The 16,906-nt window shown below is 38.2% G+C and overlaps 1 protein-coding gene across 2 annotated transcripts in view; it reads right to left on the bottom strand.

The window, feature by feature from the left end:
- Nucleotides 1-16,906, bottom strand: part of myom1a (myomesin 1a (skelemin)) — a 180,343-nt gene that overhangs the window by 102,617 nt on the left and 60,820 nt on the right. For both annotated transcript variants that reach the window (XM_059979587.1, XM_059979582.1), the window contains exons 8-14: nt 9,250-9,338; nt 9,086-9,145; nt 6,388-6,552; nt 5,514-5,675; nt 3,835-3,976; nt 1,049-1,248; nt 524-580 (exon numbers count right to left, since the gene is read on the bottom strand). In XM_059979587.1, the coding sequence (XP_059835570.1) occupies nt 524-580; nt 1,049-1,248; nt 3,835-3,976; nt 5,514-5,675; nt 6,388-6,552; nt 9,086-9,145; nt 9,250-9,338 (875 nt within the window). The remainder of the gene's footprint in view (nt 1-523; nt 581-1,048; nt 1,249-3,834; nt 3,977-5,513; nt 5,676-6,387; nt 6,553-9,085; nt 9,146-9,249; nt 9,339-16,906) is intronic.

Raw genomic sequence — 16,906 nt, 5'->3', positions numbered from 1 at the left:
TTAGAACAGACTGAGGAGAATGGGATTGAGAGACAAAATAAATCAGCCATGATGGAATGGTGGAGCAGCCTTGATTGGCTGAATGATCTAATTATGCTCCTACATCTTATCTCAGATAAAGAAATGGTTGTTCAGGCCTCATAACAATAATAAACATTATAATCACAATCTTAATAGGAATTACTCGGTAGGGGTTTAATAAAGCATTGGCTATAGTGAGCTAAGTAACCCAGTGTGAACACCCACTGCCCTTTTGGCCTCCCAGCTTCCTTTTTCAACTTAAGCGACACTTTAGAACTCAAATTGTGTCAGGCCATTTGGATCTAGAACAAATGCCTGGCATGCTCCACAAGTCAGACACTCAAGGATTAAAATCTTCTCATTTTGATTGGCAACACCTCAGAAAGCACATAAACTCTTCTGGGAGAAAAATTACATTTTAGGATCTAGACCTTATTGATTGGTTGTCACTTGGCACAGGTTGAGCAGACTGATGCTGTATAGAAAGTAACATGTTCTTTACCTGCAGGTTCTTCTTCTGTTACAATAATCTGACCAGTCCAGGGGGCTAACGGCATACCTAATAATTAAATAACATTAAAAAATTAAAAGCTGATTTGAAAAAAATGTTTAAAACAAATTTCAAAGTATTTTTGTTGTGCCAGAAATAAAGAAGAAGGGTAAATCAAAGTTGTAAACATACACGTATCTATCAGTCCATAGGATTCCAATCTAACCCAGCTACCACAATATACAGGATATGACAAGGAACATGACAGTGCAGTGGATATGATGGACATAAACTTTCAGCAACCCTTGGCAAGTTTTATTGCTGAGGAACTGAGTATCACTGGCAAGGCTAGCATTAATTCTCTATCTCCGATTATTACTGATGAAACAGCACTCCATATTGTGAGATACTCTAATTTGGTGTTTTTTAAACTTTTCCATCATTTTACATGCAACTATGATTTATCCTGAGCAGGTATAGATAACATCAAAGGAGTCACTCAAAAGATTTAGTCTGAGAAGAGGCAAACAGGCATACCCTTCAGCCTATCTCTGTCAGAAGGATCCAAGGCTGCCACAGGATCAGACACACGGGAAGGTCTGCTAATTCCAACCTTATTAACAGCACGTACACGAAAGATGTAAGAGCGTCCCTCCACCAATCCAGTGACAGGGAAGCGGGCAAACTTCACCGGGGTGTCATTACACTGAACCCAATGAGTGGTTCCAACTTCACATCTGTAAGGAAAGACTTTCAGCTGTTTTATGGTACAAAACATCTACCCCTTCTACTAATTAATTCAGATATCACTATCACACAATAATGCTATAGTTTTATATTATACAAGTAAATACCTTAAAATACCTTAAAACAAAGTTTGATTTTGTTTGTATATTGATTTTTCCCTCTTATGGTAAAACTCTGACAATGTGCTATCCGACAATTCAGATATTCCAACAATTCTGCATCCAGTTCACCAGGTAATGTTTATTGAACTTCCTTCTGATTCTCTGAGGCCCCAGTCCTACATTCCCTTCCACTCACACTGCCTTGGTTTCCTGTGATGTCTTTCAAATGCCGGAGTCTGTGTTGCTATTCTCCCTTCCAATTTACTAGAGCTCCCTTCCCCTTCAGTGTGGTTCCAGAGTGACAAGGGTCCCTTATCCCTATGAACTGATTCACTGAGAAATTAATTGCGATACTGTGCAATATCTAAAACATGTTTAAAATGTATGTTAGTATATTAATAGCAGTAATATCTAATCATCTGCAAAATTTGCGATTCCAACTCCACCTAAATCCTGAGCACCCAGATTATCAGAGATTTACTATATAGTTCTTCAGTGCCACACCCAACCTCATATCTTCATGTGGAAGCTTAGACTATAACGTTCAAACTTCATAGTTCAAAATCAATTTATTATCAATTTTTTTGCTGTTCCTCTCCGTGCCTTGTGGTGCATCAGGCGGCAACTTTGCTGTTTCTTTTAGCGTTTGTCTATTTTTACAAGGCTAAGTAACTAGTTCAATGCTCGACCCAGCGTGGATGGAACGCGTGCAAGAAGCTGGCCAGGAAGACTTGCATCGAAGTCCGGTGCGGATGCCACTACACCACTGACCACCATGTTATCAAAGTACATACTTTTTTGGGTGCTCCCTTTTATTGATTCTTTTGTGTTTCTTCTATTTAGTGTGATTGTCTGCAAGAAAATGAATCTCAGGGTTGTATATGGCGACCCAACAGAGAGGACAACAACAAATGTGATTTTAAAAAAAATCAAACTGTGTAAATACAAAAAGAAAGAGACAAAAAGAGAAATAATAATATTAATAATAAATAAAGAAGAAAAGGATATCGAGAACATGAGATGAAAGTGAGTCCAGCTCAGTGGGAGCATTTCCCTACTCAAGTGAAGTTGAGTGAAGTTATCCCCTCTGGTTTAAGAGTCTGTTGGCTGAGAGATAATAACTGTTCCTGATCCTGGTGGTGGAGGTCCTGAGATATTTGTACATTCTTCCTGATGGCAGCAGCAAGAAGAGAGCAGGGCCTGAATGGTGGGGGTTCTTGATGATGAAAGCTGCTTTCCTATGACAATTGTAGGGAGGGCTTTAATCATGATGGACTGGAACGTATCCACTACTTTTTGTAGGCTATTCTGTTCAAGGGCATTAGTGTTTTCACACCAGGATGTGAAGCAACCTGTCAATATATTCTCCAGCAGACTTCAAAGTTTTAGGTTACATGAATCTTCACAAACTTCTAAGAAAGTAGATGTTCTGCTGAGCTTTCTTCGCAATCGCACTCACATTCTGGATCCAGGACAGATTCTCATAAATGACAACATCGAGTAATTTAAAGCCGCTGTCCCTCTATAAAGGGTTTTTCAAAAGTTCAGTGTGGGACCAAAGTCACACTAGCACCAGTGGAGAAGAATAACTCTAATCCCACAACTGTTCCATGGATTACAATGTTAGTACATTGTAATGATAAGGAAAAGGAGTACTTTGTAGCAGTTCAATTAAAAGAAAATTTAACCAAATGTTATTTTCTGATGTAAGTCCTCCTCTAATATCTTTGAATTAAGACACTGTTTTGTGCAAAGTACATTTTGTTTGAAACTCAGTGTAATTTTCTACTGCTGATCCTGCAGCTTGTACAATTTTACAATTATCTGGTATTATATTATAAAAGCATAAGGAGCAAAAGTAGGCCATCTGGCCTAACAAGCCTGCTCTGCCATTCATGGCTGATCTGGCCACTTGCTCCTGGTGTACCTGCCCCTCTCCCCACTGGACAGAAGGTATAAAAGCCTGAAAGTACATACCACCAGGCTCAAGGATGTTTTCTATCATGCTGTTATAAGACTATTGCATGATTCTCTGACACAATAAGATGGGCTCTTCCCCTAACAATCTGCCTTGTTGTGACCTTACTCACTGTCCTTCCTCCATAGCGCAACACTTTATTCTGCATTCTGTTGTTGTTTTATCTACCTCAATGCACTGTTGTAATGAGTTGATCTGTAAGGACCGTATGCATGTCAAGTTTTTCACTGTACATCTGACAATAATAAACCACTGTACAAATTTAATTGATAATACTAGTATTCTTTCTCTGGTAACCCAAACTTTGACATGTCTTATGAATTGTAGGCCTTAAAATGTCATTTATTCAAAATGTAAACTGTTTTTCTCTTTACGGATCTTTGAGTAATTCCAACAGATTCCATTTTAATATATTGTTTAGGCATAACATGATTTAATTAGAAAATGAATTTACAAGCAAATTTTTAAATGCTCAGTTGTCAATTTTTACTACCCACCTGTCAACAAAGTACCCAACAATCGGGCTTCCACCATCAACTGCTGGCTGTTTCCAGCTGACAATTACATAATCCTTATTGGCATCCAAACAGTAGACATCTAAGGGTGATGTTGGGGCTCCAGCAACCTCTGCATCACTATCTGTAAAGAAGACACAAGCTCCTAATCACTTTATTCATATCACCTTGCCACTTCTCATCCTGAAAAATCTTTCCTAGTTCCTGGATGTGCAGCAATACAACAATCAATATGTCAATGTCAGTTAAAGGGGAAAGCAATTCAATAGTTTGTACAGAAGATACCAGCAATTAATGCATTCCCTTTCTCTTATCCACATTGCAGACTCTCACACTACCAGTCACTCCATCTGCCCTGTTACAGCAATGTTATTAGCTGTTTTTGAGCTTGTGGCCTGTTTGTTATATTTTTTTTAAATGACTGACGTTTTTACAGATACACTGGATTCCATTCTATGTTGATAACCCATGCTGCAATGGACTTAGTAGATATTTGAAGTCTAGTCAGTGGCTATAAGCATATCTGTTATGGCATGGTTCTCCATCAGATTAGAGCATCTCCAATTGTAAATGTAACAGTCGTGGTGAATGAGAAAATGACTAAAGTTTGCAAGTGATTCCTATCTCAAGATATCATGGTGAATTCAATGTCATTGCTGAACAGTTTAAATTTGCTATAAACTGGAAAGAAAATCCTGAAATATTTGCTCGTGCAAAGGCAATGTTATTTTCCTCTGGAACTTTGCTATGTGATCTTGTCAGTAAAGCACAAGTAGCAAGATGGCTCCATTGTTGTCTGCTTTTGATCCTCAACAAACTTTGGCAAATATGAGTATCAAGCAAGATACTTATTAACAGCCATTCAACTACTGATATACTCAAAAGTTTTTGTCATCAAAGAAGTTGTACAAACAGGATGATACAAACAAAAGGAACGTTGCAGAAATCAAATTATTAAAGGTGTGATTATTGGATTACAAGCAAAAAGCTCGGCAAGAAACAAAAAGAATATTGTGAGGAATTAAAAACCAAAAATTCTGATTGGCTTCCATACAAGCTCTGTGTAAAGTAATATTGGGAGTTAAAGGACAGCTTGCAAGGGAACTACAACATTTTTCAGCATACGTGCGGAAAGAACAGTAGTTACTGTTACGAGTGCAATGCTATCAAGAGCAGAATACAGCTGTCATACCAGAGCTCAACAGCTTGTAATATTTTATACATATCTCTGGTAATTTCATTCAACAGCATATGCCATTTGTAAGATTTCTATTTGTATTGTTTTCATTGCATATGGTTGGATGTTAATAGACTTTTTAAAACTTGTTTAAAAGAAACTGAGTTGTAGCTGATTTTCCCCAACTAGATGTATTTATACTGAACTGGGAGAGTACCAACAGGAAGAAAACTACCTATATAATCACGATCGCTGCTGAACACTAAGTTTGTTGTATTTATGTTGATGATTAATTACTCAGAGAGTGATTGTGGGATGGTGGTAGAGGAGGGCTGATAATCAGAAAACACCCATGTTATTTGAAGATACCTTTTGATGAGTGGATGCGGAATGGGTACAGCTTATCATAATGGGAGAAGGTATGCAGAGATATTGTCTAAGAACTTTGTTAATACTGGATCTGCAAGTTTATTTACATACATACCTCTCACAAACACATAGGCACTATGGAGTTCATAACCAGATTTTGTCAGCACACGCATTGTGTACAGCCCTTCATCCTCTTTGTTTAAGTGAGTAAGAGTTAGTGTGGCATGTTCACCACTCCAGTGCATCAGAACCCATTTGGAAGGATGTAACTGAATACCTGGTAAGGAAATATGAAAGACAGAAAATAAACATGGGACAGGTGCAGAGATCAAGACAATGAGGCCACAATTCCAACAGTGTCTTATGTTTACTTGGCATGCTTATCACTGTCAGTGCTGTTAAAATGAAATCTAAAGTATAAAATATTGAAAGTTAAGGTAGGAAATTCCCAAATCTATATTGTCTGCTTGCAGGGGAATTGCCAGCAAGGACACTGACACTTATAATTATCAAATAGGACAGTAAGGATACACAAATATAAATCATGTCTGTTTAATGTGTTCATGCAAAAGCAACATCATGCACTCGACCTCTGGCTGGAATTGGATCAGCTGATCTGACCCATATAGAGGCTGTGAGCTACAGATTTCAGAATCACAACAGCAAAAGGCTATCAATAGCAGCCAATATCACCCAGTATCCTGGTTGATATCTAGTTAACCATTTTCCAGCATTGGTCTTAGTGACAAGGAACCACACTGTGCCACATCATCTACATTCACAGATTTAACTTTTGTTACAAGTGTTAGGGAACTAGGGTTGGCTGGAGAAGGATAGGGAGGTTAGGGAGGTTTAATGAATGCTTTTGAACAACATGCTGGGAAAATTGGAATGGAGGGGAGATAATTAAGGAATATTTTTGTTTTTAGTTTTAATTTCTTAGTAAAGTGGTGTCATAATGATTTCTCCAGCACAGAAAAGTTACTTACCATCACGCCACCACTGGATCTCTGGCTGAAATCGCTTTAGATTGGGGCGAACAATGACACTGCAGCCCAAACTCATCGTCTCTCCTTCCGTACCAAACGACACACTAAACTTCTCAACAATGTGCACATCAAACTTCACGTGAGAATCCCCAGGGAAGTAGTCAACTGTTTAGAAAAGTAAATAATATTCAGAACCTTCCATTCATTTTCATGCTTCCTCTATTGACCCCTGCAAATATTTCCTGAGCATAGCCTTTACAATTATTGAGCAATTTGTAATCTGCTGCAAAGAGTAGATATTCCCTGACCTGCCCTCTGGTAGCCCCAGGAAAGATTTGCAAATGGGTAACAGGAAGTTACAGGTTTGTTCAGTATGAAATAACTATTTTATTTGATATTCACACAGCTTTTGACCGTTACTGCAGTAATTTCACAATAGTCAGGGACAGCAACAATGAACACACTTAACAAGAATCTGCCAAATGATATGGCCCTGATAAGAAGTCAGACTGCTAACATACCTATCATCTGAAATAAATTTCAGAAAACTTATTTTGACTGGTTTTGTCAACATAATACAAAAAGCACTGCAAATTCAGATACCATAAGAGATTGTAAAAACAAATGAAACCCAGTTGATCATGATAACTTAAGATCTAAATTAAGCCTTGAAAAAGTCACATATAAAAACAGAAAGGGCTGCATTGTAATGCTAGTTTTATCAACATCTGAAAAGTATTTTCAGTTTAGTTTTCTTTCTTCTCTGTTCTGAACAGACAGATTAAGGAAATAACTGTCTCAGATCCCAAAAACCATAAAGACATCTAAGCAACATGAACTGTGGAAGAATAAAAACTGGATTCCAAGGATTTAAATACACTTTTAGTATGTTTATTTTGAAAAGTTGAGGCCTGGGGCAGATCAGCCATGATCAGGATGAATGGCTGGACAGATCTGAGGGGCCAGGTAGCTACTCCTGCTCCTATTTCCCTGTATTCCAAACAAACAAGTGCTAAGAGGCATTTAAAATTCAAGCAAACATGAATTATTTACTGCTTCTTATAATGAAAATGAAATTGGCAATCACATTCAAATGAATGGGACAGTATTTGATGGGCCACTTCTGGCTGATAAAAAGCTAGATAGCCTGGAAGGAAGCTTGTGGTTTCTCAACTCAGTACTGTTAGGAATCACTCCTGAACTCAGTGGTTCCGACCTTGGGCCTCTGCATTGCACGCATGCAGAAGCGACTGACATGCACGCTGCAGCAAACAGTTGGTTTTCTAGAGGAACACAAACTAAAAATCCATCAGACAGAGCCCACTTAACATATTTGACCTTTCAATTGCTGATTATTAACTCTTTAACAATATTATTTTCTTTATATGTGGAGAATATATGATCGTATTATTTAGATCATCATTGCTGGTTCTTTGTTGCTTGCTATTGTATTTATTAAAGCAAAACTAATGCTCTTTTCAGATTTTGTTTAAACTGAACCACTGTTGTATTACAATATGTAAAAGTTTCCAAGAATATCATTCCTGTGATATTACAAAGCAACACACACAAAATGCTGGAGAAACTCAGCAGATCAGGCAGCTTCTATGGAAATGAATAAGCAGTTGAAATTTCAGGCCTACACCATTCTCCAGGTCTGAAAAGGATGGGGGTCATCTTTTCGGTCCTGAAGAAGGGTCTCAGCTCAAAATGTCAACTGATTATTCATTTCATAGATCCTGCCTGACCTGCAGAGTTCATCCAGTATTTTATGTGTATTGCTTTGGATTTCCAGCATTTGCAGACGTTGGAGTACCTGTGGTATTCTATCTTCCTGGTTAATTTATCAAATCTGATGAAACCTAGTGTCACTTAATCAGAATCAATTATCAACTGGCTACAGTTTTTTTTAAATGAGATCAAAGGAAGTTCTATTTCAGTGGTTCTCAATGTGGGCCATGCCAGTTTTCGTAGGGCCACAAGTAAAAAACAAGAAACTGGGAGCCACAGGAGTCTTTGAACGAGCCACATTTCCTATTTTGATTTTAAAAATTACTAAAATATATAAATAAAAAAGAAATGAATAAATGTAATTTAGTTATCCTTAACCAAGTTGCAACCAGATGTTCAAAAAACCTGCTAGTTTGTATCAGTTGCCAGGAACTCACTAAATACCCAAGTAACAATTTATTGTTTCTGGTTGTAAGAATATTTTATATATTATAAATAAAGTATCCTTTCCAAGGCTTTGAAGTAGTTTTATTTTTCATATACACTTGTAACATTATATTTAACATATAATACCTATATCCTGTTAAAACAAATATTGACTGTATATTAGAATAATTAGTACAGTTGACCCCCACCCCCCAGAAAACCTTATTAACAGATACGCTAAAAGTTGGGGGCCACAGAAGTAAATGAAAGTCACAACTAAGCCAGAAACAGAAAATGTTTGAGAACCACTGGTGCAGATCTCAGAATGCTGAAAAGAGGAAAAATGTTACATCATGGAATGTAAATTAGTGTAATGTCAGGTTTCTGATTTTAAATTGTACAAATTACAAATCATAGAATTAACTATAAATGAGTTAAAATATAGATTGATGTTATTTTGTAATCAATTAATAGAGTTAAAATTAGTTATCCAGCAGTGCTATCCATATAAGCTGACTATATTGATAAAAGTGGTACGTACAGGAAGGAATTCCATATCTTCCCGGATGCAATGAGAAATCATCCTGTTCAGCCTTGAATCCTGAAGCAAATGGGAAACAGAAGGGTGTCTATTGGTGCAATCCACCAAAAATAACACAAGTCACTGAAATGGGTAATATTAAAAAGTTATTTGCACGGACATACTCTTCACCACAATTGATGCATAAGCTGAAAGTTCTCCCTTGGCATTCATGGCAGAAGCATGATATTGGGCAGTATCATCAAAGTTACAACTGAAATGGAACCAGATGGCAAAATTAGATACAAAAAACAAGAAAACTATATTTGTTATACAATTAGCTTTTTCAATTGTTTAATATTGTCCCAGTTTGCCTTCTCTCAAAGAAACTGGCTCATTGTTGGAGCAGCTACCACCTAGTCTTTCATGAATTTTATCTGCCATGGAATCCTGATGCAGTACCCGCTTCCATTTTCAATTGGTACATCCTATTTTTGATGTTTAGTTGTTGTTCTTTGCTGTTAGCTGTGAAAATATTAGGAACATTGCAATTTAACTTAGCATTTCATGATCATCTTCCTCTTAGTGATGATATCAGTGAAGTTTAAGTTTATTGTCATCTGACTGTACATATATGTATGGGACGCGATGGTAGCATAGTGGTTAGCACTAGACGCTATTACAGTTCAGGGCATCGGAGTTCAATTTCATTGTTATCTGTAAGGAGTCTTTATGCCCTCCCTGTGAAACGTACGCGTTTTTTCTCAGTGCTCTGGTTTCCTCCCACATTCCAAAGATGTACTGGTTAGTGGGTTAGTTGGTCAATATTGATCGTGCTAGGGTTAAATCGGGGGAGCTGACCAGCACAGCTTGAAGGGCCTATTCCACACTGTCTCTCATTAAATAAATACAAGCAAACAAAACAACGTTCCTCCAGACCACTGTGCACCCACATAAAATACACACAGCAGACACAGCACATAAAACAAATGTTACTATGATCAATCAAATACAATTCAAAATGCCTGTAGTGTGCAGCAGAAGTAAGCAGTAAACAGCTCGCTATCCTGGTGATGAGACCTCAGTGGTGGCAGGGGATTCATTAGTCTCACAGCCTGAGGCAAGAAGCTTTTCCCCAGCATGACAGTCCTAGTCCTGATGCTCCTGAACTTCCTATCTGATGGTAGTGTGGTCAAGATCCTCAACAATGCTTTGGCACCTTTGTACACAATATTTGACAATAAAAGGGGAAGCAGTCCCCAATAATCCTCTCAGCGGTTTTTAACCACCCTCTGTAGGGTCTCGTGGCCCGATGCATTAAAGCCTCCATTTTTTTTTTAGCTCTTAACTTGGCAGTGGAGTTATCGGGGCACCGTCATGACGGTATTTCTGTAGCAAGCTATTCTTGTTTTTACGAGGCCGACTTGCTAGCTCGATGCTGAACCTGACTTGGATTCGAACTCGGGAACCTTCGCTCCGGAGTCCAGCACTGATTTTATTGCGCCACCAAGCGGGACTAAAGCTTCTAAACTGCACGATAATGCATCCAGACAGGACACTCTTGATGGTGCTCCTGCAGGAAGATGTTAGAATGAGGGGGGTGGGGTGAGCCTTGTGCACCTCACTCTCCTTAGAAAGTGTAGAAGCTGATGTGCCTTCTTGACTGATGAGGAGATGTTGTGGGTCTAGGTTAGATAGTCTGTTACATGTACGCTAAGCAGATTTGTGCTCTTTGCTCTCTCCTCAGCAGAGCCATTGATGTGCAATGGAAAGTGGTCAACCGGCACCTTCCTCAAATTGGTATCCATCTCTTTTGTCTTATACCCATTGAGACTCAGGTTGTCGTTCTCATGCCATTTGACAAGCCTCTCTACCTCCTCTCTGTATGCCAACTCATTATTGCTGCTGACGAGGCCGACCGAGAACTTGATGACGCAAACCTGACCGTGGGCTGGATCTGGCAGTGCAGTCACTGGGGGACAGTGTGATGCAGCTTGTGACACTGCTCCCAGCTTGGACTGTCTGGGACCTTTCCATCAACAAGTCCCAACGAGGACAGTTTCCCACAGGCTCTGAGGAAAATCTTGTTAAATGCTAAGTTGAAGTCCGTGAATAACACGCTGGTTTCTGAGGCATCGTTTTATAGTTGGGACAGGATGGAGGATCAGTGAACTAGTTTGAACAGTAGGTGAGCTGGAAAGGGTCCAATGCAACTGGAAGGTGGGATATTATAAATTCAATTACCAGCTACTCAAAGCGCTTCATGATTGTTGAAGTCAGTGCCACTGAATGGCAATCATTTAGGCCAATTACCATCACACCTTTCAGTATTGGAATGATGGTAGCTGCCTTGAAGCCTGCAGGTTCAGTAAACTGATGACACTAGACATTAAAGATGTCTGTTAAAAACTCTGGTCACTGGGTCGCACAATTCTTCGGCACCAGACAGCATATGTTGTCCAGCTCAGTAGCTTTGTGGGGGGGATTTACCCTGGCTCGGATCCTTCTCACCTCGGCTGTGGCCAGACAGGGTGCCTGTTCCTCGGGGAGAGGGGGCTTTCCTCAATGTCACATCATTCATTACATCAAATCATGTACAGAAGGCAAAAGGCATATCAGGAAGGGAGGTGTCACTGTCGTTGACACGCAGGGTGGACTTGTAATGTCATGATTTGCATACATTTGTGACTTGTCCCTGGTGTAACAAAGTTGGCAGTGAATTTTCTGTGGCACTCTCACTTTGCTTTCCTGATGGTGTGGGAGAGCACATCTCTTGCTGATCTTTGAATCATCCTATTGCCTTATCTGAAAACAGTGTCCTGATCCTTTAGCAGTGCACAAGCCTCTGCAGTCAACCACGATTTCTGGTTTGTCTTGGCAGTGCAGTGATTAATCATGGTAACTTCCTCAATACATTTTCCTACTTAGCCAGTCACTGATTCCACATTTTCATCAATATTGACATGATGATTTTAGGTAGCCCCTCACAAATGAAGTCCTTGCCAAATAAAATAAGATCCCACTTTATTCTTCCGGGCACTAGTTGGTCAGTTCAGAATTTCTTATTTTTGTAGCAATGTTGATCCTGCTGGTTGCTAAGGTTTTGTATTTGCTTGTCACAGAACTTTTGAGTTTATCATTGAAACTAACTGTAGAACATTTGAAATAGCAAGAGTCAATTCTATAGAAGTCTGTACTGCTTAATAAAAGCAAGAAAAGAAATGTGATGCAAAATTGGATAAGGTAATAAAATTAAGAATTGTACCTCCATTTAATATTTTGGTAGATAGCATTAGTGTAGTAAGCTGATCTCTCCACTGAGATACTAGTATATAATCTAGACTAAAACTGAGTGCAGTGCTATGGGAAAGATGTAATGTCAGAGATGCCATCTTTCAGATGAAACATTAAACCTAGGCTTTTTAAGTCTTTTCACATCAATCAAAGGAATCTAAAGCACTATTTGAAGTACAGAAAGGGGCTGTCCTAGTATCATAACCAGAAACTTTTTTCCCCTCAATTAACATTATGAAAGAAGATTATTCTGCAAACATGATGTCCTCTCATCATGGCAGTACTTGCATTTCAAAGGTACAGCAAAATTTATACATGCAAGTCAGTTGTGGAATAAACACAATAAAACAGCATATTTCAAACATGAAATCTGAAAATAATGCACTGTAGAAAGAAAAAGTAAAACTGAAAATCTATGAACATATTTCAATGCAATAATTTTATAGCTAAACAAGCATTTCTAAAGGAGCACATATGATTAGGCAAACTGGACAGTTCGATAGTCTTGATTCAGTGTTCAGCTATTTATAAACTGGTGATAATAGAGTTGTATGCCATATGTCTGAATGGTGCTAGCTTAGCAGTTCTAATTAAGTGTCCCAACCAAAATACATGAACTTTAGTATTGGAAATCCTTCAAGTTCAAATGATAATTCTGGAATACTCAGAATCTGTCTCACAATTGTGAGATAATTGTGAGGCAGTTGCATCGTACAATTTTCCAGCAGCAGGCAATCACGAAATATTGGAGAATCTGCTAATATATTCATTTAATGAGGGATTCATTAAAAAAAATCTTAACATGCTGCATTTGTTCTTATTAAAATTTGTTCCACCATTCAATGTACTACATATACACCTTTGCATATAGTTGTTATGCATGAGATGGAATTGAGGTCATTCGGCCATTTGCTTTCTTTGCCCCCAAAGTTTCATGTCAGTAATTGATGACAGTTCAAAATCACATTAATAATGAGTTAAAGAATAACATTCCAAATTGTAATTAATAATATAACAAGAATTCAAATTCTGACAACACCAATTTACAATAAGAACTGAACATGGTAGGGCTTCCATTTTCCTTGAAGTTGTAGTATTCATAGTATTGATGTTTGAAACAACAATTGAGTTAAACATTCCTCTTGTATTGACTCAGATTTTTTTTAAGCATACACAGAATTTATCAGTTCACTCCATTCCAGGACTCTATGTGGAATACAATGGCAAAGTCTCATTCTATGAGATTGCACTGCATTTGCAATGGAATAAATCACTTCTTGGATTCTGTTTCAAATTAGACCTACAGCATTGATGATCGTCATGGTATCAAAGATCCATGGCTCCACTGATTTTAATAGGCTTTAGATACGAAACATGATGGAATGCTTTTTAAGATGATTAGCTTTTAATTACGGGAGGATTTTTAGGTATTGTTGTTCACATTTATTTATTTATTTTTTACCATTAGATATTTATTTCAATTGAAGGTTTGTCCATTGTCAAAGATTTCAAGGCGGTTTAAAGTGGGATTTCAGAGGTGCACCTGGAGTCTCTGATACCGCTAGGCCACACTGTGGGAGTCCAGTACACTTAGAGGCCAACAAGATTGGTCTTCTGCATCAAGATTAGACAAGTATTGATGACAGGTGATAGTTTTGGACTAGGGGTCCATGCCAACAAGATCTGGCCCAATATGTAAATGCTGCTGCTTACAGAGTTAACTATCTTCTTTCCAAATAGCAGTTGGCATTATGTTTGGTACCAATTTAAGAATTATGGAAACACTAATGTACTCACTTGTTACTTGTTAAAAAATATATATTTGGGACATGATTATCCAGCAAATTTAATTAGAAACATGGGAGTTGAAGGTATACCATTGGCTATATAAATTAAATGGCTGAATATTGGACACTGAAATATGCTGAAGACTTGTGTTATTTCTATTAAAACATTGAGAGTAACTCTTCTTAAATTTCATTATTTTTAAAATTTACCCTCTTTTTCTATTGTAACTCACTTAAAAATGAAATGCTCTGCTCAGCCCAATGTCCCCTTCTATTTTTTTTATTTGTCCAAATATTTATTTATTTCAAGTCTCAATAACAATTATTAACATAGTATAAAGACAAAAAACAAAAAAATCTTAGTTATCTTTACAAACATAAAAATACAATGCCTTAATGAGTTTAGCCGAATTTCTGCTTTAGTCAAAAGGAAATAAAACTTCAGTTAAAATAATCAGTTAATGAGTTATTGTTGTATTTACTGATTTCAATGCATAGTTATAATTTTCTAAGCTATATTTGTAATAAGCCAGAGTTCCTTAGATGACTAAACTAAAGCTGAATTAAGTTCTCTTTGAGTTTAGTCTGAAAAATTCATGAGACAGCAATTAGGTAGAGGAACTACAAGGCATCTGACTGCAAGTTCCGGCAAGGGATTGCGAAGATTGCTGAGTGGATCAGCGGGGTCTCACTTTCCCACAGAAGAAGTATTTATCTCACTTCAACAGTCTGAGATACCCACCTGCTTCAAGCAGGCTTAAGTGTCAGTGCCAAAGAAGAACGTGGCAACCTGCCTCAACGGCCATTGTCCATAGGCACTTATTTCCACTGATATGTGCTTTGAGAGGTTGGTGATGAAGCATATCCAACTCCTTTCTGAAAAATGGGATGGATCCACTTCAGTTTGCCTACTGGCACAACAGGTCCAAAGCAGATACCATTTCATTGACTCTTCACTCAGCACTTAAACATCTGGACTGCAAAGATGCATACATCAGGATGCTCTTTATCAACTACAGCTCAGCATTCAAAACCATCATCCACTCAGAACTAATCAATAAGTTACAAGGCCTCAGCCTCAATACCTCCTTGAATAACTGGACCTTTGATTTCCTCACTTGCCAGTCACGTCAGATTGGTAACAACATCCTTTCCACAATCTCCATAAGCACAGGTGCACCACAGGGCTGTGTGCTTAGCACCCTGCTCTACTTGCTTTATACTTAAGACTGTGAAGTTAAATACTGCTCTAATGCCATATCGAAGTTTGCTAATGACACCACTGTCATTGGCCAGATGAAAGGTCGTCTTGAATCAGCATACAGGAGAGAGACTGAAAATCTGGCTGAGTGGTCCCACAGCAACAACCTCTCACTCAATGTCAGCAAGACCAGGGAGATAATCATTGACCTCAGGAGGAGGAGAAGACCAAAGGTCCATGAGCCATTTCTCAATGACGTATCAGAGGTGAAGAGGGTTAGCGAATTTAAACTCCTCTGAGTTATTATTTTGGAGGATCTATCCTGGGCCCAGCACATAAGTGCAATTATGAATAAAGTATGGCAGTGCCTGTCCTTCCCGAGTAGTTTCTGAAGATTCGGTTTGACATCTAAAACTTTGCCAAACTTTTATAGATGTGTACTGAATAGTATATTGACTGGTTGCATCACAGTCTGGTATGAAAACACCAATGCCTTGAATGGAAAATCCTACAAAAAATAGTAGATATGTCCGAGTCCATCACAGGTAAAACTCTCCCCACCACTGGGCACATCTACACAGGGTGCTATCACAGGAAAGTGGCATCCATCAACAAGAACCCCCATCACCCAGGCCATGCTCTCTTCTCACTAATGCCATCGGGAAGGCGGTATAAGAGCCTCAGGACCCACACCACCAGGTTCAGGAACAGTTGGTACCCCTCATCCATCAGGTTCTTGAGCCAGAGGGGATAACTTCACTCACCCCATCACCGAACAGTTCCCACAAACTATGGACTCACTTTCAAAGACTCTTCATCTCAGGTTCTTGATATTATTTATTTATTTTTCTTTTGTATTTGCACAGTTCATTGCCTTTTGCACACTGGTTGGTCGTCTTTCCAATTAGGTGTTTTTTTCCACTGATTCGATTATGTTTCTTGGATTTACTGAGCATGTTCACAAGAAAACAAATTTCAGGGTGGTACATGATGACGTATGTTGTTTGGTAATAAATTTACTCTGAACTTGAGTTATATATATTGTGTTGTGCACCTTAGTCTGGAAGAACATTGTCTCGTTTGGCAGTATTCATGTGTATTATGTGCAGTATTCAGTCTTGTTTGCTTTGTTCATTTGCTTTCTTGATGCAAATTCTTAATATTTGCATTATTTATAAAACTTACCAGTTTTGCAGTGGAATGATAGCAAAATAATGGCAAAGGTATTGAAACAAACCATTATTTATATGGAAAGTCAATAACTTCTGTGTGAGGGTTATATGAACAACTAACACAAATACACAGATGTCATGGACCCCTACCATTACTCAAGGAGTCTGTGGACCCCAAGTTGAGACCCCCGGTCTAAAAGATATTTATATCGCAGTTGTGAAAGTAACATTTCTGTTTCTGCTTCACTGCTGATATATCCCAAGTCATGACTTACTGTATATGTATGATTTATTAAACATGCTACAGAAATATAATTAGTAAATATTATAAAATTAGTGACAATCTTCAATTACACTGTAAAGTTGCTATTTTAATTTTAGTTTTAAA

This window comes from Hypanus sabinus, chromosome 1, assembly GCF_030144855.1.
Source record: "Hypanus sabinus isolate sHypSab1 chromosome 1, sHypSab1.hap1, whole genome shotgun sequence".
Taxonomy (NCBI): domain Eukaryota; kingdom Metazoa; phylum Chordata; class Chondrichthyes; order Myliobatiformes; family Dasyatidae; genus Hypanus; species Hypanus sabinus.
This window is presented reverse-complemented; position numbering and strand designations above follow the sequence as displayed.